This window comes from Eretmochelys imbricata, chromosome 7, assembly GCF_965152235.1.
Source record: "Eretmochelys imbricata isolate rEreImb1 chromosome 7, rEreImb1.hap1, whole genome shotgun sequence".
Lineage (NCBI taxonomy): Eukaryota > Metazoa > Chordata > Testudines > Cheloniidae > Eretmochelys > Eretmochelys imbricata.
The window spans coordinates 41473822-41500732 of record NC_135578.1 but is presented as its reverse complement, the minus strand read 5'-3'; the positions used below and the strand labels follow the sequence as shown (position 1 = coordinate 41500732).

At 37.3% G+C, this 26911-nt stretch overlaps 2 protein-coding genes across 2 annotated transcripts in view; one reads left to right on the top strand and one right to left on the bottom strand.

Moving 5' to 3' along the window:
- The window catches only part of CENPP (centromere protein P), a 331014-nt gene that overhangs the window by 222297 nt on the left and 81806 nt on the right, over positions 1-26911 (bottom strand). The gene's annotated exons all lie outside the window — the stretch shown is intronic.
- OMD (osteomodulin) lies at positions 10970-12987 on the top strand. The gene is made up of 2 exons (XM_077823089.1): positions 10970-11909; positions 12677-12987. Exons 1-2 carry the CDS (start codon positions 10970-10972, stop codon positions 12985-12987), a joined length of 1251 nt encoding a protein of 416 aa, XP_077679215.1.

Genomic DNA, 26911 nt, shown 5'->3' with positions numbered 1-26911 from the left:
AATCTATCCGAAGACAAACATTTTTTAAATTTCTCCTCCAAGTTATGAAAGCCCAGCTAAGTCAGTGTCCATTCACAATTTGCACTTGGTTAATATATTGATCAAGGAAAGTTTTACTCAGAATCACCGTCTGATCAACTTATGCAAAATGTTCCCACAATCTGAACTACAATGAGCACTAAAAAAATGTTTTTGAACATATACCCTACTTTTGAAAAGCCAGCATACCAAATACCCCTGCCTGCTCATGTTCTTCCTTGTAGCTCTTACCTGGCAAAACTACTTCCTTGACACTTTTCAGACCCATAGGCAACATCAGCGAGAAGTCCCTAGAAAACTCTTAGGGTGATTACTTTTTTTCTGCCCAGGATCTACAGCTTAACTAGCAACTGCAGCCAGTCTGCAGGAGGTACAACCCTGAGGGTATGACTTACTTCAATGCAACATATCCTTTATGTGAGCCAGAATTAGAAAAAAAACAGATCTTTTCCACTACTCTGGATCAAAGACAACAATTTCTACTGGGCAACAAATTAAAGGCAGAGAGTTGGCACTGCAGGGAATGGTATTATTTTCTCAAAAGTATAAAGCAGGACCCCTTTAAGATGTAGGTAGAAGGTTTCACAACTCTGTGGCTTGAAATAATTCTTCAGTCTCTCCCATACACCGATTCCAATGCCAAATTTGTAGAGGGGGAGCCTTTCAATTCAAGTGTGTTGATCCTTCCAAGAGAGTTCCCCATAGTATTACCCCTGGCAGTGGTTTTATTTTGCCCCTTTCTGGGATCATGAGCTGCCTACCCACTCTCAGAAGATTCATTCCCATCTCTACACATAAACCCACTGCCTCTTCAAATGAGCCATGTACACTCTGTAGAGAAAGGGAACCCCTTTAGCTCCTTTGAGCTTATAAGCTCAGAATATGGGCTAGAAGGGGAAAATGGGTATAAATGGAGCCTGAATGTACAAGTAGTATCAAAGACATTCCTTTCTTTACGGGCTTACATTAAAATCAGGGCCCCTCCCATTCCTGATTGCCAGTTCAGAGTTCACCCATGGTGATCTACCCTACTTCTTTAGGTAGTTATGATATCCATAGAACAACTTGTTTCTCTGCATCTTGAAGTTTCTCAGAGTGGTTATATGTGAGTATCTTGCAGAGTACAGACCTCTGCTGTTTCGAATCAGCAGTTCTGAGTTAACAAAAAAATAAACAGTAAATAAGCCCCAATACATTATGTAATACTAAAAAACAATTTCTTTGTGTTTGAGATTGCATATCAGAATACAGACTGAAAATCTAACCAACTCTCAGGATTTGAATAGAGATAGTCAGTAAGGCCACATTTCATGTATCACAATCATTGTTACTTAAACTCAAACCATTGGTGATTTAAGAAAATAAGTCACCTTCAAGCCGACACTAAGTTTCAGCTTGAAGTACATCTTTTTCTATTGCATTGCAATCTGACTGTAAAATAAATTGGTAATAAAAATGTTCACGGAACCTTAATTGTAATAAAATTAGCAAATTTGGGTAGGAAACACTAGATTCTAGCCTAATTTTATTGGACTTTCCAAACAGAAAAAAAGGGGAAAAAGTGTTTGGCATGATAACTGAAAAAGCTTTCAGTACATGATGTTAAATTTAATCCCCTATTTACCCTTCATGTTAAGGAAATTCCTACCATACCTCAAACCAAAAGTAAAGAGAACGAGATCAAACCCCATAAACTTGACCAGCATCACAAAATATAGCCTTATTTGTATCCAAGATAGTTTGTGCAACAAAAAGGAACACATAATTTTAATCTACCCTGCAATCTTCTATAGCAAATTATACTTCAAGTCCAGTGCTTCACTACAATTCAAAACGACAGAGTCCTTTTCCATTGTAGATTTTAGGAGCATCATATCAGATCTTGAGTATTTTGTTATCTCTAGAGGATTTGCAACACAACCATTGTCTGGGAACTAGAGAAAAATTTAATCAGGTATGGAATTATAATTTAAATTGCATGCCTTCAAAGTAATTTGAATATATCTTTACGTGGCGGATGTTTCAAGTGTGTGTATGTGCTTCATTTAGCTTTCGTGATAAAGTGCAGCTACTCCATCAATCCATCATATTCATAGACTTACATCAAAAACTTATAAACAACAAAAAAACAATTTACAAACTGGATCAATAAAGTAAGTTTTAAATTGAATTATTTTTTATTAATCACAAAATCAACCTCTCAGGATTTTTTTTCAAATAAGATTTCAAGTACCTATGTAGTTCACCATAATCTTTGGCAATTAGTGTGGTACAGTGACTGCTTCAAATAGTTATAGTATATCTAATAATAAAGTACATCGGATTTATAATTTTCTTCTTGCAAGCTATTTCCAGTGTTGACAACTTTCATGGTTTTAACATGATATATAATTTTTTAAGTCCCCAATACTGGAATCATGATATTGCATGAAAGCCTCATCTTAATTTTTTTACGTCTACCCCTCCTGGTTGCAAAGAAAAGCTTGAAAACATGAAACAAGTGCACTCTAAAGGCTCAAAAGCTAGAAGGCACGTAAAAAACTTTTTTTAAAAAAAATCTCATTATTTTCAAGTCAGTCTCATAATTTGGGGGCTAGACTCATTTTTTGACTGCTTAGGATCTAATGCAATAAAACAATCATGGTGATTTATCCAGAACGACTTTCCTCATTCACCCTAAAAAAACAAAAAATAAAGTAACTGTGTCCCTTTCTTAAGGTGCACTTTTGGTTCATATCACAGTTATAATTATCTGCTTTGTCTAGATGAAAGTAGAAATCAAATAATCATCAACTAGCAGCAAAAGAAGATAATCTAACACGTGTTGTACCAATACTCAACCATTTTCCATAAACAATACCTTCAGTTATTTAATAGCAAGTGTTTATTTCTCAGCTTTTATCTATTTCATACAAATATTTTAGCTATTTTCACACAATTTATAAAAGTGTTTTTGAAACATTTTGTTTTTTAAAATTGTGTGCAAGCTGGCAGGATTCAGGTAAACCACTGAAACCTGTATATCTGGGAGAGGGTATATGAACCGTATACCTCCAGCCTCAGACCTCTTTCACATCAATGATCCCATCCAGGGATCAGAGGAGGACTAAGTTTTTTTGGTCTGCAGTGGGCACTGCTCTAGTTGCCTTTTTTGGTACTGAGAAGGAAATGTTCCCTCATCATTGCATGTGTTAGGATGGGTGGGTTTTTGCCTTCCCCATAGCAGCCTAGGCACCCAGTGGTGTAGGTCAGGAGGGAAGGTTCAAGTTGTCACAATACAGCAAGCGTCAGGTGTCCAATGCAAGTACTCATTCTGTACATGGTCTGGTTCCCTGAAAAACCAGAACTGGAAGTGGACTTTGGGGAAGGCATCCCCTAAAAAAGCTGGGAAATGCAGTTGAGGTTCCTAAAGTCTGTTATAGCAAGGAGACAACCCCATTTCCACAGCCCCTTAACCCTTGTACAAGAGAAGGGCAATGGGGTCCCAGTGATGAAAGAGCAGCCTTTCACTGGATCAAAATGATTAGGGAAGCATAACCTGCAGTGTACTAATTATTGCTGGATAGTTCTCAGATGAGTTAAGTAATAAAGTTGTGGCCTAATTAAACCATCATTCTTTCCACCTCTCCAGGACAAGCTCACTTTGAAAAAATCTGGTTATCCCCATCACGGCTATCAAAGAAAAGTAGAAAGACAAGAGCTTCAGGTATTTTCAGTTGGTCACATATCTAACTATTAACCAGACTACTAACCAAACCTGTTAGCTTTTAACACCACCACACATCAGGTATATTTAGAATGGATTGACAATTCTCTTTCAAGCATCATCCATTCAATACCCCTTCAACTACGATTTGTCTCAAATTTGATAATTTATTCAACAATTAATTCATCTATATATCTGCAATATTATTGTTCAAGCAAGCACAAATGTTCATGAGTTATGGGGATCTCAAAATAATAGACTTTAAAGTAATTCTTTCATTGCTTAGAATTTTCAAGTACTGGAGCACAGATTGAAATCTTTTAACCTGCAAGAATGTGACTTGAACTGGATAGTAGCACATTTTCTCAATTTTGATAAGGTGAAAATTTTCTCTGGACTCCACAGCTTCAGCCTCCCAGGAATATGAAGAGCAACAAGAACTTTGGCTGACTTCACTGTTGAAGATACAACTAACGCCTTCTGCAACTTTATGATGTATCAGTTCTTCATTCTTTTTTAGACTCTAACTGATAATACTGAACAAACCCTGAAATTATTATTGAGGTAATTATAATTATTACTTAACTATGTCTGGGAAATCCCCATAGTGACTTGTGACATCAACAGTTTTTGTAGCTGCTGACATGGCTAAAGCCTCTTTACTGCCAAATTTATTTATTTTTTCTCTGCTTTGCCTTCCTTCCTTCCGTACTATCCATAAAATATGGCCTAGACAGATCTTTTATTCCTGTGGTTATTTGTGTTACATTATTGCTCAGATGGTTTCAGCAGGACAATAATTTATCACTATAAAAATTTAAATTCATCAACAGGCAGGTCGGGAAGGACAGAAAAAAACTTTAAACTTTACAGGTGACTATACCTCAAAAAAGTCAAATCTCCTGGTAAACTGGATTGAAAATGTTTAATTATAGTGTTTTGAGCAATTAAATTGGTTTGGTGCAGACAGATTGTGGTATTTTCCGTTTTAACCAAGAATGGCATACGATTTACTAGAGGTAGTTTTTACCAGGGCAAAAACATGGTTTCTATTGCCCGTGGAAAAACTAGTTAGTCCCAGTTCAAGACATTTTCTATTTTAAAAACTGTTTCATTAATGCACTCCATATTATACTTTTTTAGTTACATATTCCAATTGTGGTCACATAAGGCAACAGATTTAGAGATTAATTTAGGTTTCTACAAATAAAAAGTAAAACTGCTGTAGGTGTCATGCTAATATATATAATATAATACTGAACACTGGAATGTCTGTATTAGGGCTGTTGATTAATCGCAGTTAACTCATGCAATTAACTCAAAAAAATTAATCGCAATTTTAATCGCACTGTTAAACAACAGAAAAGGAGTACTTCTGGCACCTCAGAGACTAACAAATTTATCTGAGCATAAGTTTTCATGAGCTACAGCTCACTTCATCGGACGCATTCAGTGGAAAATACAGTAGGGAGATTTATATACATAGAGAACATGAAACAATGGGTGTTAAACAATAGATTGCCAATTGAAATTTATTAAATATTTTTGGACGTTTTTCTACATTTTCAAATATATAGATTTAAATCACAACACGGAATACAGTGTACAGTGCTCACTTCATATTTTTATTACAAATATTTGCACTGTAAAAATGATAAAAGAAATAATATGTTTCAATTCACTTCATACAAGTACTTAGTGCAATCTCTTTATCGTGAAAGTGCAACTTACATATGTAGATTGTTTGGGGTTATATAGCTGCACGCAAAAAAAAAAAACAAAAACGTACAATGTCAGAGCCTACAAGTCCATTCAGTCCTACCTCTTGTTCAGCCAATCACTAAGACAAAGTTTGTTTACATTTATGGGAGACAATACTGTCTGCCTCTTATTTACAATGTTATCTGAAAGTGAGAACAGACGTTCACATTGCACTTTTGTAGCTGGCATGACAAGTATTTACATGCCAGATATGCTAAACATTCGTATGCCCCTTCATGCTTCAGCGACCATTCCAGAGGACATGCTTCTGTGCTGATGATGCTCGTTCAAAAACTAGTTCGTTAATTAAATTTGTGACTGAACTCCTTGGGGGAGAACTGTATGTCTCCTGCTCTGTTTTACCTTCATTCTGCCATATATTTCATGTTATAACTGTCTCGGATGATGACCCAGGACATGTTTGTTTTAAGAACACTTTCACTGCAGATATGACAAAACACAAAGAAGGTGATAATGTAAGATTGCTAAAGATACCTACAGCACTTGACCCAAGGTTTAAGAATCTGAAGTACCTTCCAAAATCTGAGAGGGATGAGGTGTGGAGCATGCTTCCAGGAGTCGTAAAAGAGCAACAATCCGATGCGGAAACTACAGAACCTGAACCACGAAAAAATAAAATTAACCCTCTTCTTGCAGTATCTGACTCAAATGATTAAAATGAATATGCATTGGTCTTCCCTGCTTTGGATCGTTGTCGAGCAGAACCCATCATCAGCATGAACATATATCCTCTGGAATGGTGGTTGAAGCATGAAGGGACATATGAATCTTTAGAGCATCTGGCACGTAAATATCTTGCGACGCCAGCTATAACAGTGCCATGTGAACGCTTGTTCTCACTTTCAGGTGACACTGTAAATTAGAAGTGGGCAGCATTATCTCTTGAAAATATGAACAAACTTGTTTGTCTGAGGGATTGGCTAAACAGGAAGTAGGACTGAGTGGACTTGTAGGCTCTAAAGATTTAGACTGTTTTATTTTTGAATGCAGTTATTTTTTGTACATAATTCTACATTTGTAAGTTCACCTTTCATGATAAAGTGACCGCACTACAGTACTTCTATTAGATGAATTGCAAAATACTATTTCTTTTGTTTTTACAGTGCAAATATTTGTAATAAAAATAAAGTGAGCACTGTACACTTTGTATTCTGTGTTGTAATTGAAATCAATATATTTGAAAATGTAGAAAACAACCAAAATATTCAAATAAATGGTATTCTATTATTGTTTATCAGCTTGATTAATCATGTTTTTTTTAATCGTAATTAATTTTTTAAATTCCTTGACAGCCTATTCTGTTTACATTTTGGTTTGGTATTTTCTCAAGGAAATTATACATCTCATGACTCATTTCAGTTTTCAGTATTATATAAATATTACATATACTGCAAAGCTATTATCAAATTGTTAAATATATTTCAGTTATTTTCATTAGTATTTTCAAATAATTTTATTTTCCCCAGTTTCATAGTTTAAACCCAATTTATCAGTGCCCTGTCTTAAACTAAAAGAAAAGGAGTACTTGTGGCACCTTAGAGACTAACCAATTTATTTGAGCATAACCTTTCGTGAGCTACAGCTCACTTCATCGGATGCATTCAGTGGAAAATACTGTGAAAATACTCTTCAGTGAGGAGAAAGTTGGCTAGATTGTCGGGCTCAACAGGTAGTGATCAATGGCTCCATGTCTAGTTGGCAGACAGTATCAAGTGGAGTGCCCCAAGGGTTGGTCCTCGGGCCGGTTTTGTTCAATACCTTCATAAATGATCTGGAGGATGGTGTGGATTGCACCCTCAGCAAGTTTGCAGATGACATTAAACTGGGAGGAGAGGTAGATACACTGGAGGGTAGGGATAGGATACAGAGGGACCTAGATAAATTAGAGGATTGGGCCAAAAGAAATCGGATGAGGTTCAACAAGGACAAGTGCAGAGTCCTGCACTTAGGACGGAAGAACCCAATGCACCGCTACAGACTAGGGACCGAATGGCTAGGCAGCAGTTCTGCAGAAAAGGACCTAGGGGTTACAGTGGACGAGAAGCTGGATATGAGTCAACAGTGTGCCCTTGTTGCCAAGAAGGCCAATGGCATTTCGGGATGTATATATAGGGGCATTGCCAGCAGATCAAGGGACGTGATCGTTTCCCTCTATTCAGCATTGGTGAGGCCTCATCTGGAGTACTGTGTCCAGTTTTGGGCCCCACACTACAAGAAGGATGTGGAAAAATTGGAAGAGAGGGCAAAAAAATGATTAGGGGACTGGAACACATGACTTATGAGGAGAGGCTGAGGGAACTGGGATTGTTTAGTCTGCAGAAGAGAAGAATGAGGGGGGATTTGATAGCTGCTTTCAACTACCTGAAAGGGGGTTCCAAAGAGGATGGATCTAGGCTGTTCTCAGTGGTAGCAGATGACAGAACAAGGAGTAATGGTCTCAAGTTGCAGTGAGGGAGGTTCAGGTTGGATATTAGGAAAAACTTTTTCACTAGGAGGGTAGTGAAACACTGGAATGCGTTACCTAGGGAGGTGGTAGAATCTCCTTCCTTAGAAGTTTTTAAGGTCAGGCTTGACAAAGCCCTGGCTGGGATGATTTAGTTGGGGATTGGTCCTGCTTTGAACAGGGGGTTGGACTAGATGACCTCCTGAGGTCCCTTCCAACCCTGATATTCTATGAGTCAGGGGCAAGAATATCTGTGACCATTAGAACACAGACACCTCAAAAACTCAGAATTTAACCCGTTATTCTTGAGTTGTCAACATTCATCTGCTGCTGGCAAAATGTCTCCATCCCACACTAGTGGCAGACCCACACAGATGGTAATGACCTTCTACTGCTACAATTTACTCAAGTGGTACACAGATCTACTGTTAATCTGAAGACGCCAACTCTCCAGAGGACCCAAGTTGAAGGTCAATATGATGAAATTTTTATTTTTTCAGTTTTTAAGTTTCTTCCAAAAATTATGAAATTACATTACAAATTATAGTACGTTATAACATTAATGTTGCAAAATCAACCACTTAAAAGTTAGGAGATGCCAGAAATAAGGCTGCACATGTAATTGCCTCCCTTGTGAGCAGCCTTTATTTGTGTGATCAAAATCTTCCTGAGATCTTCACAGATAAGGCTCAGGGATAGTTTTTCCAAGTGGTGAAAAATCCTTAACTCAGGGCTTTTACAACTAGACTGGAGAGCACAGCAGGAACTGTGCCATTGCAAACCGTTCTGAATTTATACAGAAATGGACTGGATGATTTAATAGTATTTTCATCTCTAACTTTCATGATTTGTTTGAGTCAACTGAAGGAAAAAAAAATGCCTGCTACCACAATGCTTGGTAGCATCCAACATTAGCCTCCAACTGGGGTCAGGATGGATTCAGCATTATACAGAATTCCAAGTTACCTGGAAATGATGCTATGGAACTTTTGCTGCATGTAATAGTATGAAAAGGATCTGTATCTTATCCAGAAGCAGTACAGAATTGCAGCTGAAGACCTTGAGTTATTGTGCAGTGAGATGGTCACCAGAAAGCTGTTTAAAGTCCAGTCTTGACACGTACCCAGCATCCTAATTTCCCAATTGAAGGTGCGACTACTCAGCACCTCTAGAATCAGGCTACTTATTTAAGTGTGTATATATGGAATCATAGAAGATTGAAAATTTTAACCATAGCTAATTGGAGGCAGTATGGTGTAGTGGATAAAGCACTGGACTGGGACTCAGGAGATCTGAGTTCTTTTCCTGGTTCTAGCACTGGTCTACTAGGTGACTTTGGACAAGTCACTTCTCTTTGTTCCTCTGTTTCCCTGTCTGTAAAATGGGGATAATGATATTGACCTCCTCTGTAAACCACTTTGAGATCTATGGTTGAAAAGTGCTATTTCAGATCTTGGTATTATTATTAGAATTAATTTACACTGTGCTACATGTGAGGGGGGAAATTCCTTCTTGACGGGTGGTTAGTTGACAACCTGAAGCAAAAAGAAAAGGAGTACTTGTGGCACCTTAGAGACTAATCAATTTGCTCACGAAAGCTTATGCTCAAATAAATTGGTTAGTCTCTAAGGTGCCACAAGTACTCCTTTTCTTTTTGCGAATACAGACTAACACGGCTGTTACTCTGAAACCTGAAGCAGTATTCTTCTAACATAGCTGTAAATGTTTTTCATAGCAATTAAGATATATCGTCTTAAAATATAGCCAATATTTGTCTCAAAACTCTCACAGTGGATTGCACACAAAAGCTTATGCTCTAATAAATTTGTTAGTTTCTAAGGTGCCACAAGTACTCCTGTTTTTTACAGATTGCCTGCTTATTCCATAAAAGAAATGTTTGTTTTAAATTTACTATCTTTCACCATCTTTGAGCATTCCTCAGCCTATGAAAAGTTAAGTTTTCCTTTTTAAAAGTTAGCAGTTAGCTAAAAACTACCAAGATGGTATTAGACATAATTGTATTTTCTTAATTATTTATATTGCATGCCCATTCCCTCATTTAGATTGTGGAGTAAAAACTGCCCACAGACTCCAACAAGCATAGGAAACCCAGCAGTCTGTGGAACTAGTTAGAGCATCAGGATGTTTACTGTACTCCATAGAAACTCTACCGACATCACTTTAAAGTGGAATTTTAGGGCTGTGGCCTGTGCCACCATTAGCAAATGCCCCTGTTCACCTTGAAAGGAATGCAGCGCCCATGGACTCCAGTACAACTCTCAGGCTATGTCGCCACTACTGCAGTAAGTTGACCGAAGTTACGCAACTCCAGCTACGTGAATAACGTAACAGGAGTCGACATAGGTTGGGTTGACTTACTGCGGTGTCTATACAGTGCTGGGTCAACGGGAGACACTCTCCCATCGACTTACCTTACCCTTCTTGTTACGGGGTGGATTACTGGGGTCGACCGGAGAGTGCTCTGCCGTTGATTGAGTGGCTCTTCACTAGACCCGCTAAATCGACCCCCCAGTGCATCGATCTCTGGAGCATCAATCCAGCAGTAATGTAGACATAACCTCAGGCTGCAATAGTGGGCATAAAGCCCCTCTCCCCCACACTATGTCTGTGCAATCTGTAGAGTGAAAAAAAGGAGGATGAAAATTTTTCCCTCCCACAATTGGTATACAACCCTCTAGCACCACGCTTGACCTCAGCTTTAGGATTTGGGCCCCAGAGAGTGGAAAAAATATGGAAAGAGTGCAATTCACTTGTTTGAAGTCCGCATTAATAGGTGCCTTAGAAAATACAGAATTGAAAGAATAATAATTTTTGGTGGTAATTATACAAACTAAATGTTTATGTTTCCTGCAATAATTATTTTCTCCTCATTTAAAAAATAGTTATATTTTTTCTTATATTGGAATTTAAATATGGTTTCATCTATTTATGAATTTTGTTTCTTCTTTTCAACAGGGTACTACAGAAAAACAAAAAAAATGGGGTTTCTATGTCAACTATCAATTATCCTTCTTCTATTTGGAGCTATGGTCTTTTGTCAGCATGAAGGTTATGATTTTGAGGATGAATATGACCAAGAGCCAGATGATGAATACCCACCTATTTTTCATTTTAATCCTAGTGTAGAATATGTAGTTCCTCATTTTCCTACTCCAGCCAAGTGTGCTCAAGAATGCTTTTGCCCACCAACTTTTCCATTATCAATGTACTGTGACCATCGAAAACTTAAGATGATACCACATATTCCTTCCCACATCCAACAACTCTATCTTCAGCATAATGACATCAAAGCTGTAACTGCAGAATCTTTTGTTAATGCCACTGCCTTGAGAGAAATTAACCTTAGCCATAACAAAATTAAATCTCATATGATTGACCATGGTGTTTTTGCCAAACTTTCAAATCTTGTGCAACTTCACTTAGAACACAACAAATTGGATGAATTTCCATTTCCTCTTCCCAGCTCTCTAGAACGACTCTTTCTCAGTTTCAATGAGATTTCCAGATTACCTGGAAATGCCCTGCAAGGGTTAGTAAATGTGACCATACTTGATCTCTGCAATAACTACCTTGATGACTCCCTACTCAAAGGAAAATACTTTTCAAATCTGAAAAATCTATTGCAGATCAACCTATGCAACAACAGGTTACAGACTATGCCTCCTGATCTCCCATTTTCACTTATATATCTCTCCCTCGAAAATAACTCAATTTCTTACATTCCAGAAAACTATTTCAATAGACTTCCAAAAATAACTGCTCTAAGAATGTCACACAACAACCTGCAGGAAGTCCCATATAATGTTTTTAACCTTTCCAACCTTGTAGAACTCAATGTTGGACACAACAAGCTGAAGCAAGCATTCTATATTCCAAGAAGTCTACAGCATTTGTATATTGAAGACAATGACATTGAATGTACGTTGATTATTATTAGTCCTTTATAAAAATGAGAGAAGTATTTCTATAACATTTTTTCTTTTGCATAATTTTTCTGCTTATTACTCAAAAACTTACTGACTTTTAACCTCAACCCAACACCAACACTACTGGGCTATATTCAGTCTTGCTGACACAAGGAGGTTTCTGCTTTGCTGTGATGCAAGTTACCTCATCCTGCCCTTCTTTGAGGGTCCCATCAGTTGGGGCATAAGGCTCAATAGTAGCCCTAGTTCTGCAGCTTGCCCAAGGAATGCTCTGAATTGTTAATTATCTTGGACTCTCAATGGAAGAAACATTACAGAAGATTTGTACTTCTGCTATCTTCCTATCACCTCCAAGCAGGCTCTCTGTCAGACTCCGCTCCAGCTTCCTCTAATAAAAATCAACTAACAAGTCTAGCTTATTGTTTAAAACTTGTTTGTAGCAAAGGCATTTGATAAACATTTATATAGAAAGAGGCCACTATTAGTACATTTCCCTTACATTAAAATAATCTATTTTAGGCCATTTTAACACCACAAACCTTCCCACTTCTACTTGATCAAAAGCTATTTCTGTTATTGGTTTTTCCATATCTGGAACTCTAACTTAAGTCAAGAGGCAGGATGATAGCAATATTTTTCATCAGTTACATGGGTGGATATTATTCCTGTTTCTAGCTATGAAAAAAAGTGGATTTTAAAGAAATTTGAGTTCTCTTAATATTTTCAATGTTTAAACTAATATTTTTCACTCTTTTACAGTTGTAAATATTACTCTGATGTGTCCTTCAATTGATCCAAGGAATATCAATCATTTAACCTATATTCGGATGGACCAAAATAAGCTTACAGCTCCAATAAGCACATATGCATTCTTCTGCTTTCCCCACATACGCATTATTTATTATGGTGAACAAAAAGGAAGTGTCAGCCAATCAACACAACTGAGAACTCCAGTTGTCCGCAGATTTTTAACACCAGAAGAATATGATGAAGCAGAAGATGGTCACGAAACGGAAGATGGTCATGAAGAAGGAGAAAGAGAAGATGACTACTTTCATCCTTACTTTTAAGGAAGTAATTATAAAGTATAAGTAAAGTATATATAAAAGAGGTGAATAATTTGGGGCACTAAAAGGGAGTTATGAGCAATATGAACTATGTAAACAATAGTGGTTAGATCAGATTCCAAGTATATAGAACAGTGCTTTCTAACCTTTTCCAGGCAACTAATTATTAGTTGAGTGAAGTAATCCTTGACTGTACCAATCATTACCCTTTCCCTCTCACTCACATTCCAACTTGGAAGAGAACTTGGTTATGTTAGTTTTGCAATTTGGACTAAACTTTTTGCATATATTTGTGTTGATTTTAATTTTAAATGTATACTGAGTGGTTTTGGTTTAACATAACTGAAAGAATAAAAATGCTCTTAATCTGAGAAAAATGTTTAGGGCCTTAACTGTGAAACTGGTCTGCATCATTTGTGCAGTATCTGTATCATCTAAATTCAAAGGAACATGCACGAGTAGTTTCTTAATAAAGTTTGAATTTAATGCAGTATTGCAACATTAGAATTAGAGAGAAGACTCATTAAATAGCTATCGTATAAAATATAGCAACATTAAACAGACATAAAAAAAACAAATACTTTCCGATCTAGCTTGCACAATAACTATTGATATAGGTTTTATTCCTTATTCCTTTTTTTCATACATGAACAAATAATGTTACTTTACTTTCTGTGCCATTATACATTCAAAAGCACATACTACATATTTCGTTCTTTTAAACAGTACTTGCAGAAAACTGGCTTTTGTTTCGTAAGAGAATGTATCCTGGGTGACACAGGAAATTTTTACATATCATCCTTTAGAAAAGCAGCACTGGTGGTTAAAATATACACTAAAACTAACTAAATAAGAATAATGCTATGCTCATTGGACAAAAAAAAAAACGTTTACTTTCAGCCCTGTTTAAACCATGCAGCTGAGTGTTTTTATGCCTTTTTAATTTTTCAGACACCTCTGTGCTTTCATATGCCATGTGTCTGTAGTTTCATTTTCAACTGGATGCACAATGCGCATATTTGTTCTAATACTTTAGAAAATTTAAATCTTCTACTTTTTTTTTGTTTGTTTTTACAGTGCCCTATGAATTGTATAAAGATACCAAATATCTTCTGCTTGTAAATCTGCCAGTGCATCTCCTTTATAAAAACAGGCTTTAGTTGATCAGTTTTTGTGGGCATCCAGTGATACAGTGTCCAGGTCTTTGAGATATGTTTTTGCTTGTTATTTAAGAAAAATCAATACAGCAAAAATATTTATGTCCTACCTCTCCATTATTTCAAATTATTTTAATAAAATTAATCATTTCATGCTTTTTGTTGTATTTTAGGCATTTTGAATACAAATGTAGGGTCTCCCTCTACATAGGTGATGAAATTTGTGTGTTGGACTCTGGTATATCAGTGTTACTTTATTCCCATACTGACGTAGACCTTGAGCTACTTTCAGACATCCATCTTACAAATATTAAATATACATGCTTTTGCCATGGGGAGTTTTGTACATTATCTCTAATGAAACTGATTAATTGTGATTATGTAAGGTAGAATACTTAAGAATATTATGAGATGCTTTTTCATCTTTATTCATTTGGATCTTCTACTTTGCTAAATCTAGCCCTAATTTCCTGAGAAACCCTTTCTTCTGTTATGGATAACTTGCCATCTGAACAAGACAGACATGAGTGCAGAACTGTACACTTTACAAAGCAGCATCTAATTCCATAAGATCTTCTGAATTAAGACAACAGAAATACTACATTAATGATGCAGGACAGCATTACTTTACAAAAAAATCCAAATACAACTGTGTATATTCTGGGATGTCATGTTTATTAAAGAACAACAATTTTTATTGTTTACAAAGACAAACAAAACTTATTAAAATCTACATTTAAGACTAATTTTCAGGCGTTTTAAATCAAAATATCAATTTTTCACCCCTCTATTCTCTTCATTCATAAGATGAAAAGATCTTGAAAATCAACCAAAACCACTCAGACTTCACAGGAAAAGATCCACAGATTCCAAGGCCAGGAAGGACTATTGCGATCACCAAATCTGACCTCCTATAAAACAAACCCACAGAACTTCCCAAAAATAATTCCTAGGGCACATATTTTAGAAAAAAAACATCCAATCTTGTTTAAAAATAGTCAGTGATGGAGAATCCACCACAACCTTTGCAAACTGTTCCAATGGTTAATTCCTCTCACTGTTAAAAATTTACACCTGATAATTGCCCCTTGCATCTTCATGGTAACCGCACAGATTAATAGCATAACAATTGTCTTCCTTTGTTATGGTCTTTCTTAATATATTTGTCAACCTAAAAAGCTCTTTTGAAGTCATATAGAAAAAAATCTGTGCATACAATAAATTCTTTAAATCTAGGATTAAAAATTTGCCAACATTACATATTTTTGAATTATTTTAAAGGACATATTAACATAAACATATAGCTTACTAACTTCTGGAAAACACTGTGTATCATGACTTTTCTCTTTTTCTGTATACATTATAAATTTAGACTACTATTTTTAAAACATAAGAGTCTCAATTTAGGCAGCCATTTTTTTAAATCTAACATTAAGACCACTTAAATATAGCATAGTTAGAAATATTGTACATGCTTCCTCAAACTGCTGACACTTTAAGACTAACATAAAACTTAGTTTCAATTTGTGTTTTATACCTACAGTAAATCCAACAAATAAAAATTGAATTTTGGATATTAAAAAGTGTGCATAGCTGGATACTACAAATTCAAGAGATTGATTATTAACTTTATAGTAATAACATGTTGACATGGCTTCTCAGTATTAGCACATGCTTCTTCTCTCAAGAATATATACACTTAAATATGTTCCTATGACCACCTGCTAATTTTATTTCTGTCTTCACAACTATTAAATTTGTAGTCCCTTCAAGCATTCTTCTTTTTTTCCCACTATATATTACACTAGATTTTGTGGCAACCCAGTGACATATCCAGAAACATGACATGTATAGTTAACAACCAGAAAAGATGGCCAGGAAAGAAAAGCTTTTGTTTACTCACAAATGACTGCAAAAGAAACGTCTAAAAGTAGTATTCAAACAGCTGACTTGTGCTTCTGATACAACATTTGCCTTTAGTGTTTTAGTTTGTTCAGATGGTTATGTGAGTTTATTTTCAAAAGAAAAACACAGCTAAAATGAAAGTGTAAAATGAAATCTGCATTACAATGCTACCTGTTATAACAGTCAATAAATAATAAAAACCATCACAGGGCTGCTTCAACAGGTTTCACTCTAATAACTGAAGGAAGCGGTTGCATGATGCGGAAGATACATGTGACTAGGAACCAAGAGATCTGGGCTCTGCTTCTAGCTTTGGACAAGTCACTTTGCAGATTTATGGTTTATTCATTTCAATCACATAAAGGGGGATGATGATACTTTACCAGCTTTGTAAAATACATTAAGATTTATAATGACTAGGGTAGTTATTTTCATTATTACTCAACAGTACAGCAAGTTTGACTTTATTATGGCGTATTTTTAGAAATATTGATAACCTGTAGTCATAGTTAAATGTGTTGGATCAATTAAATCAAAACCATGAAATTTTCAAACAATGTTTTTATCAGAACAAAGTTCTTAAAACTAGAAGCAAAAATGACTAATATAGAAATCTTGCCTCGTTTACATTACAATTGTTCGTGAACACTGTTGCAGTAAAAAAAAAATGGCTAACTTATTTTTAGTCTCCATTCTTTCGTTTAGTCATAAAAACATTCAGATCCTTTTTAAGTCCTTCTAAAACGATTAAGCATTTTTGTGACATTTACTTCAATATCTTGATATACTAAAAAAGTCACATAAGTATTTGCTTCACATCCAACAGATGTTTTTTATTTCAACTTTTCTGATTGCTTTTAATATATTCACATTCCACTGAAATATGTAATAACTTGAATCAGTTTCCTTTTTATATTTGTTTTTAAATTGTACTCTGCAAGCAAATAAATAAAGGAATTTCCGACGCAAAGAACATGAACGGAAGCTGTAGTGAGTTTGTACCAGATTGCATCCCAAAGCTGCTTCTAAGCAGCTAACAACTTCTTTACATTACTAATGTGAGAACATTAAGTTTGCCACTTGTGGAGATTTTACATATCTACTATAATACACATACACACAAATCCAATTGCATATGAGCTTCTGGTAGCTGTGTGATGAACTCTGGAAATATATGATAAAGTGTGCATTTATCATTCTCTTCTCAAAAGTTATTTTACCAAATTTTTAAAACTCTAGTAACCCAGGAAGTCAGGCTAAGTAGATGAGTAAAGCATATCCTATGTTCCTGTGCTATAGTTACCAGGCCTAGTGACATTATTCCAACTTCATTTTTATTGTCAGTATATGGAAATACTGTAGCATCTCACATATCAGGACTGAGGATGTGTGAGGCAAATTATCCCTTTCCCAGCAAAGAACAGACTGGGAAAAGAAAATATAGAGGAAGAAGTGAAAAACAAAATGTAAGGAAAACACCAGATGGTATTCACCCAGGAGTTCTGAAGAAACTCAAATGTGAAATTGCAGAAATACTAACTGTAGTCTGGAACATATCATTTAAATCAGCTTGTCTACCAAATAACTGGAGGATAGCTAATTTTTAAAAAGGGCTTCCAGAAGTGATCCTGGCAACTGCAGGCCAGTAAGTCTGACTTCAGTAGCATGCAAACTGGTTGAAACTATAGTAAAGAACAATATTGTCAGACACATAGACGAACATAATTTGTTGGGGAAGAGTCAACATGGATTTTGTAAAGAGAAATCATGCCTTACCAATCTACTAGGATTATCTGAAGGGGTCAACAAGCATGTGGACAAGGGGGATCCAGTGGATATAGTGTACTTAGATTTTCAGAAAGCCTTGACAAGGTCACTCACCAAAGGTTCTTAAGCAAAGTAAGCAGTCATGGGATAAGAGGAAAGGTCCTCTCATGGATTGGTAACCGGTTAAAAGATAGGAAACAAAGGGTAAGAATAAATGGTCAGTTTTCAGAATGGAGAGAGGTAAAGAGTGGTGTCCGTACTGGGACCAGTCCTAATCAACATATTCATAAATGATCTGGAGAAGGGGGCAAACAGTGAGGTGGCAAAATTTGCAGATGATACAAAACTACTCAAGACAGTTAAGACCCAAGCAGATTGTGAAGAGCTCCAAAAGGATCCCTCAAAACTCAGTGACTGGGCACCAAAATGGCAGATGAAATTCAATGTTGATAAATGCAAAGTAATGCACATTGAGAAACATAATCCCAACTAGACATATAAAAAGATGGGGTCTAAATTAGCTGTTATCCCTCAAGAAGGAGACCTTGGAGTCATTGTGGATAGTTCTCTGAAAACATCCACTCAATGTGTAGTGGCGGTCCAAAAAGCGAACAGAATGTTGTGAATCATCAAGAGATAGATAACAAGACAGAAAATATCATATTCCCTCCATATAAATCCATGGTACGCCCACATCTTGAACACAGCGTGCACATGTGGTCGTCCCATCTCAAAAAAGATATACTGGACTTGGAAAAGGTTCAGAAAAGGGCAACAAAAATGATCAGGGGTATGGAACAGCTTCCCTATGAGGAGAGATTAATAAAACTGGGACTTCTCAACTAGGAAAAGAGACGACTAAGGGAGGATATGATAGAGGTCTATAAAATCATGATTGGTTTGGAGAAAGTAAATAAGGAAGTGTTATTTACTCCTTCTCATAACACAAGTAGTAAGGGTCACCAAATGAAATTAACAGGCAGCAGATTTAAAACAGACAAAAGGAAGTATTTCTTCACACAACACACAGTCAACCTGTGGAACTCTTTGCCAGAGGATGTTATGAAGGCCAAGACTGTAACAGGGTTCAAAAAAGAACTAGATAAATTCATGGAGGATAGGTCCATCAATGGCTATTAGCCAGGATGGGCAGGTATAGTGTCTCTAGCCTCTGTTTGCCAGAAGCTGGGAATGGACGAAGGGATGGATCACTTGATGATTACCTGTTCTGTTTATTCCCTCTGGGGCACCTGGCATTTGCCACTGTTGGAAGACAGGATACTCGGCTAGACGGACCTTTGGTCTGACCCAGTATGGCTATTCTTATGTTCTTACGAATGAGACACGAAAGGCAACACAGGGAAAAATGCCAAATTAATTTATGGTTATAAGTAAGTGGAGTTAACACAGGAAGGAAACAAAGCTTTTTAAAGCAGAAAGTTGTTAGTGATTTATTTTTTTTAATAATTAAATAGATGGTTGATTGACATGACAATTACAATTAACTCCAGAACATAACAACCAGTACAAAACTAGTTTATCCACTTAAAAGAAAGGAGAGCATGTTTATTTCTGTCTATCTTGGGGCTGTAGGTATCAGAAAATTTGATACCTGATCATCATATGCTGTAGGAGCCTCTAAGAGTAATATATTTATTTGCAACATAAACTAAGTCTAGGTGTTTTTGTTTTCTTTTATAGCCATTCAATCAGTAATGTCTGCAGCTTTAACTGGAACCAGAAACTTTTGCAAGGTATTCACTCAGTCATGGGGCCTTGTTGCAGCTGCCTATCAGTTTCCATACTTTTGGCCCTTGTGGTCACCCAAAACTATTTAATTGAACCTTGGAAATATTTCCAACTTACCTGTTGAGAAACTTACATATGTAACTCCTTTATTGTGTCCCCTTATTTCTTGTATATCTTTTTCAATCTTTTTCTGGCTTCATTAAAGACATAAATTATCCATTTGGGAAATCAGTTTAACACGTCCCCTGGAACTTGTACTTTATAAATTCCTCCTTAGCTCCTCCTGTGCCACTGACACATGAAGAAGTCCGGTTCCTCCAATGATTACAATCACAATAATTGTGGTACTTCTTCCCAGGTTATGCCAGTGCATTCAATACCCTCTGTCACGATCTTCCACCAGTTCTTTCTTGGTCTTCCTCGCTTTCTCTTTCTGCCCTCCAGTACCTAATTCAATGCTTGCTCAGCTTGTCTCCCATCTTCCATACACTATACATGTCCCAATCATCTGAGCCTTCTTTAATGATATCTTCTAATATGTCCTGCTCTATCAGCTCCCTTACTCTTGCATTTTGTTATTTTCTCTTTACACTCAATGTGTAATATCTTACTCAGCCTTCTGGGATAGGTAGCCTTCAATTTCTTTTTGTTAGACAGTCTCATTGGTCAAGCCTCTGCTCCATATAGTAGTATGCTCAGTACAATCAAATGGTATAATCTAGCCTTTAGTTTGAAGTGGAGACCTATGTTTGACCAGATGTTGTTCATCTTTCCAAAAGTGGTGCTGCTTTTCCTAATTTTGTAGGAATATAAGATATAATTCTAAACAAAGACAGAAATATAAGATAGAAATGCTAGGAAAAGGCTGCAGAGGCAGAAGCAGCAGCATAGAGGAGAGACTTCAACCAGCTCTACAGAGCAGCAAATGATCTCACAGGAAAAAAAGACTTTCCCAGGTCTCAGGCCCTTCTAGGACTCTCATCAACAGGATGTTAAAAATGCATGAAGAACATGCCAGATGATGGAAAGAACATTTCCACTCCATATTAAGCTGTCCAGAGCTGACAATCATTCACAGATTCAAGAGAAGTGTCAATACCAGGTTAGAAATAGAAGATGGACCAATAACACCCGATAAAATTAAAGCAGCCATCAAAGCCCTCAAATACGGGAAAGTTCCTGGGGTTGACAGAATTGAAGTAGAGTTGCTAACAGTGGGAGGCCAAATTCTGATTGAGTGGCTAACAAAACTGTAACAAAATACGGTGAAAGTAGCACCACAGCACTGGAAAGAAGGTATTATCATGGCATTGCTAAAAAAAGGGTGCATGACCTGGAGGCATAGTACTGCTATCAGTCCTGGGCAAAGAATTGGCTACTGTTATGCTGAATAAAACAAAAAAGGCAATGGATGAAATATTACAAGAAAAACAGCTGGGTTCCATTGAGATAGATCATGTCATGAACAGATATTCACTCTGACAGATCATTGAAAAAGCTACTGTTTGGCAAAAACCCATCTAAATTCACTTTTAGAAAGTGTTCAACAGTGTCTATAGAGAGACCCTGAGGAATATTGCTAGAAGCTATGGGATACCAGACAAGCTGATCAACGTAATAAGGAGTTTATACAATGGAAAGTAAGATCAGACATAGGCCTGGCTGAGTGAGGTGAATGGTTAAATATTGTGCCTGGAGTTAGCCAAGGGCATGTGCTATTACCAATTCTCTTTGAATTAGTAATAGACTGTGATGAAGTGAGCAACAAAAGCCTCATGGATGGTGTAAAATGGGTTAGTGGAGACTAATTACACTATTTTGACTTTACTGATGACATTGCTTTACTAAGTATATTGTAGAATGAAATGAATGCCCTTATATCAGAGGTAGAACAGGAAGCAGCAAAAACTAGATTTGAAGTAACTGCAGAGAAAACCAAGATTACAAAGGCAGGAAACTGGATAATATACACAAATGTGTATCTGGATGGAAATCTAACAGGTAAGACTTCTGCTGTCTGCAGAGCATTATAACACTTGAAGGTGCAGTGATATTCATCTTACCCTTTAAACATATAATATTAACTTTAGTTTAACTTTGCCTTCATCCAAGCACATTTTATAAGGGAAGACAGGCTTATAGTCTTATAAGAACTAACAACAATTTTGGCTTTAAATAACCCTCAGAATCCTCCCTAAGCACTTTCATAGTCTCTTCATTAGGGAAGCCATAGGAAACATTCTCTATAGATCCTGCTTTATTACTAATTGGCTTTTATTAACATAGGTGTCTTTTCTTTGCGCATTCAGCTCAATCATCCTATATTCTTCTTTCACCAAACCCCATACTGCATGACTATTTCTCTCTATCTTGTTCCTCTGAGGGGACTTCATTCTTTAAAATACTCGAATGGTGACTTGAAACCAAAAATCTTCAACTGAATCAGTGTATCTGGGCTAAAAGAAAAGGAGTACTTGTGGCACCTTAGAGACTAACCAATTTATTTGAGCATAAGCTTTCGTGAGCTACAGCTCACTTCATCGGATGCAGACTGTGGAAACTGCAGAAGACATTTGTCATAAATATAAAGGGAAGGGTAAACCCCTTTGAAATCCCTCCTGGCCAGGGGAAAGCTCCTCTCACCTGTAAAGGGTTAAGAAGCTAAAGGTAACCTCGCTGGCACCTGACCAAAATGACCAATGAGGAGACAAGATACTTTCAAAAGCTGGGAGGAGGGAGAGAAACAAAGGGTCTGTGTCTGTCTGTATGCTGCTTTTGCCAGGGACAGACCAGGAATGGAGTCTTAGAACTTTTAGTAAGTAATCTAGCTAGGTATGTGTTAGATTATGATTTCTTTAAATGGCTGAGAAAAGAATTGTGCTGAATAGAATAACTATTTCTGTCTGTGTATCTTTTTTGTAACTTAAGGTTTTGCCTAGAGGGGTTCTCTATGTTTTTTTAATCTAATTACCCTGTAAGATATCTACCATCCTGATTTTACAGGGGGGATTTCTTTATTTCTATTTACTTCTATTTTCTATTAAAAGTTTTCTTGTAAAAAACTGAATGCTTTTTCATTGTTCTCAGATCCAAGGGTTTGGGTCTGTGGTCACCTATGCAAATTGGTGAGGCTTTTTATCCAACATTTCCCAGGAAAGGGGGGGTGCAAGTGTTGGGAGGATTGTTCATTGTTCTTAAGATCCAAGGGTCTGGGTCTGTAGTCACCTAGGTAAATTGGTGAGGCTTTTTACCAAACCTTGTCCAGGAAGTGGGGTGCAGGGTTTTGGGAAGTATTTTGGGGGGAAAGACGCGTCCAAACAGCTCTTCCCCAGTAACCAGTATTAGTTTGGTGGTGGTAGCGGCCATTCCAAGGACCACGGGTGGAATACTTTGTACCTTGGGGAAGTTTTGACCTAAGCTGGTAAAGATAAGCTTAGGAGGTTTTTCATGCAGGTCCCCACATCTGTACCCTAGAGTTCAGAGTGGGGGAGGAACCTTGACAACATTATATACACAGAGACCATGAAACAATACCTCCTCCCACCCCACTCTCCTGCTGGGAACAGCTTATCTAAAGTGATCACCCTCCTTACAATGTGTATGATCATCAAGTTGGGCCATTTCCAGCACAAATCCAGGTTTTCTCACATACTCCGTCCCCCCACACACAAACTCACTCTCCTGCTGGTAATAGCCCATCCAAAGTGACCACTCTCTTTACAATGTGTATGATAATTAAGGTGGGCCATTTCCAGCACAAATCCAGGTTTTCTCCCCTCCCCCACCCCCATACACACACAAACTCACTCTCCTGCTGGTAATAGTTCATCCAAAGTAACCACTCTCCCTACAATGTGCATGATAATCAAGGTGGGCCATTTCCAGCACTGAATCTTGACCTTGTGCTAGCCAGACAAAGTGTGAGAGAAGTGAGACCCCACTACAAAGTAATAAAATCTAATCAACTGCCACAGCACTATACAGAAAGCGTTTAATTTCAAAACTTGTATAAACAGACCTTTTAAGTGTTACCACTAGTGGCAATGCTTTAGGAACTAGGTGGAAAGCTGTTCCTTCAGAAGAATGACAAAGGGTATGTCTACACTTCAGTTAGACACCTGCGGTTGGCCAATGCTAGCTCAGGTTCACGGGGCTAAGCCTAAGGGGATGTTTAACTGTGGTGTAGACGTACGGGCTTGGGCTGCTGCCTGAGCTCTGGGACCCTCCCACTTTGCAGGTTCCTAGAGCCCAGGCTGAAGCCCGAACCTGAATGTCTACACTACAGTTAAACACCCCCTTAGTCTGAGCCAGAGCTAGATGGTTCAGGCCTGCCACAAGTGTCTAACTGCAGTGTAGATATATCTATACTGCATATCTATACATATTCATTAATATTTATTTGGATTTACAAAATGCTAAAAAAGGATGCCTGCCCATACGCTCTAGGTACTGTAGCCATTACTTAAAAATACATCATAGATAATACCCCGATATAACTTAAGTTCATCAGTATAACTCAACAAAATGTACAATCAGCAAGCCCAGCACCTTCGAATCTCAAATCACCCTTCTCCTCCAACAATTCCCTCCCTTTCTCTGTGAATTATTCTCAAAATTCCTTTGTAAAAAGATGAGCTTCGCAGCATGCTCTGAAAGTCTTAGGCTCAGGCTACTTCAGACAAAGGGAGGAAGGGGGAATCGCATTCTAAAGGTATAGGACCCCCACAGAAAACTTGACCTCTAGGTTCCCCATAATTTTTCATTATATTTATATTTGCCACCCATCTTCCTGGAAGAGGTTCCTTTTCCAAAGAAAGGTTCCTTTGTGACTGCTTTCTGAGGGAGATATAGGCTATTTCTCCCGCAGATTGTTTTGGTTATTCACTATATATGCTACTGTGCATATACACTTTTACCAATAATTTGTATGGTTCATAACACTTTTCATGTATTGTTTGATTGCCTTCCCTTATCTTCTATACAAACCTCTTTCAGACTTTGAAGAAACTTTCACAGAACAAACCTGCATCTGAACAATATTGGTTTTGGAACCATCTGTGCTGTTGTTCCAGTAATCTAACCATTCATAATCTTGCTACCATCTTGTCAGCATTTTGGTAATAAAGAGGCCACCAATTCAGACAACTAACTTGATCCTAGTTTGTAAAGGGCTGTGTAAATAAAAAAAAAAAAACCTTATAACCAGTAGAAAAACAAAATAACCAGCACAAATGGACTAACATCCAATTCCAACATCTAATCCCAATTAAAATTTTAATTGCTATACATTTTATCAATGTATTAATAAAAAACATTGAAATACCAATCAATAAACACCACAGTAGTGAATTTGGCAAGATTAAACTGTGTGCATCTGGAAAAAAAAACTTACAAATTCTGGGGGGTGGGAAATATTGCAATTTTGGAGTTTTTTCTTAACTGGTAGAAGGATAACTTCAGCATTACAGAGACTTGGTAATAAGAACTAAGGCCTGAACTAATCAGACCACCAACACTGTTAATGAGGGAAAAGCTGTATTTCAGAAACAAAAAATAGAAAGGAATGAAGAAGCATGCTTAAGCTGGTTTCTAAAAAACACTTTCAGTTCTACCTACATTTAGCATCTTAGTCCTCTGAAGTACTCAAATGGTGTTTCATTGTTTATGTAATACTTTAGACTAATTATTCTGATTAAGTATAGTACTTATATACAAAGCTTCTACTGTTATATGTATTGCCGTTTCCAAACCATATCACTGGCCAGCTGCTATGACAAAATCATGTTATTTTAATAACTTCTGCAATCACTCACAAAAATCATATAAAAGGGATGCTGAGTGAGGTTTAATGTTTTATGCCAAATGTATGAATTTAGTAAGGTGTTGTCAAGGTTCCTCCCCCACTCTGAACTCTAGGGTACAGATGTGGGGACCTGCATGAAAAACCTCCTAAGCTTATCTTTACCAGCTTAGGTCAAAACTTCCCCAAGGTACAAAGTATTCCACCTGTGGTCCTTGGAATGGCCGCTACCACCACCAAACTAATACGGGTTACTGGGGAAGAGCTGTTTGGATGCGTCTTTCCCCCCAAAATACTTCCCAAAACCCTGCACCCCACTTCCTGGACAAGGTTTGGTAAAAAGCCTCACCAATTTGCCTAGGTGACTACAGACCCAGACCCTTGGATCTTAAGAACAATGAACAATCCTCCCAACACTTGCACCCCCCCCTTTCCTGGGAAATGTTGGATAAAAAGCCTCACCAATTTGCATAGGTGACCACAGACCCAAACCCTTGGATCTGAGAACAATGAAAAAACATTCAGTTTTTTTACAAGAAGACTTTTAATAGAAAATAGAAGTAAATAGAAATGAAGAAATCCCCCCTGTAAAATCAGGATGGTAGATATCTTACAGGGTAATTAGATTCAAAAACATAGAGAACCCCTCTAGGCAAAACATTAAGTTACAAAAAAGATACACAGACAGAAATAGTTATTCTATTCAGCACAATTCTTTTCTCAGCCATTTAAAGAAATCATAATCTAACACATACCTAGCTAGATTACTTACTAAAAGTTCTAAGACTCCATTCCTGTTCTGTCCCTGGCAAAAGCAGCACACAGACAGACACAGACCCTTTGTTTCTCTCCCTCCTCCCAGCTTTTGAAAGTATCTTGTCCCCTCATTGGTCATTTTGGTCAGGTGCCAGCGAGGTTACCTTTAGCTTCTTAACCCTTTACAGGTGAGAGGAGCTTTCCCCTGGCCAGGAGGGATTTCAAAGGGGTTTACCCTTCCCTTTATATTTATGACACGCCCCCCAAATCTCAGCTAGGGTGAAACACTGGCTGGGATTTCTTCCTGGAGCTCTAGGAAAAACAGAGTTAATAAGACACATGCATCTCTAAATATACTACCAAGTACATAAAGACTAACAATATTTTCCACATCTTAAGGATGATTTTAACCAGTTGATTCTGGGAAACTTTCACGGGAGAGTGCATCAGCCACTTTGTTAGAAGCTCCTGAGATGTGTTGGATGTCGAAATCAAAATCTTGGAGAGCCAAACTCCACCGAAGAAGTTTTTTGTTAGTTTCTTTGACTGTGTGAAGCCACTTCAGTGCAGCATGGTTGGTTTGCAGGTGGAAACGCCGTCCCCAAACATATGGGCGTAGCTTTTCCAGAGCGTAGACAATGGCATAACATTCTTTTTCAGTGACTGACCAGTTGCTTTCCCTCTCAGACAGTTTTTTGCTGAGAAACACTACAGGGTGGAATTCTTGATCAGGTCCTTTCTGCATTAAAACTGCTCCCACACCACGCTCGGATGCATCTGTGGTTACTAGGAA

Bases quoted from the DNA above. Each gene is read 5' to 3' on its own strand.
- OMD (XM_077823089.1), top strand. From the start codon at position 10,970: ATGGGGTTTCTATGTCAACTATCAATTATCCTTCTTCTATTTGGAGCT. The intron at 11,910-12,676 runs GTACGTTGATTA...ACTCTTTTACAG, and splicing joins TGAAGACAATGACATTGAAT to TTGTAAATATTACTCTGATG.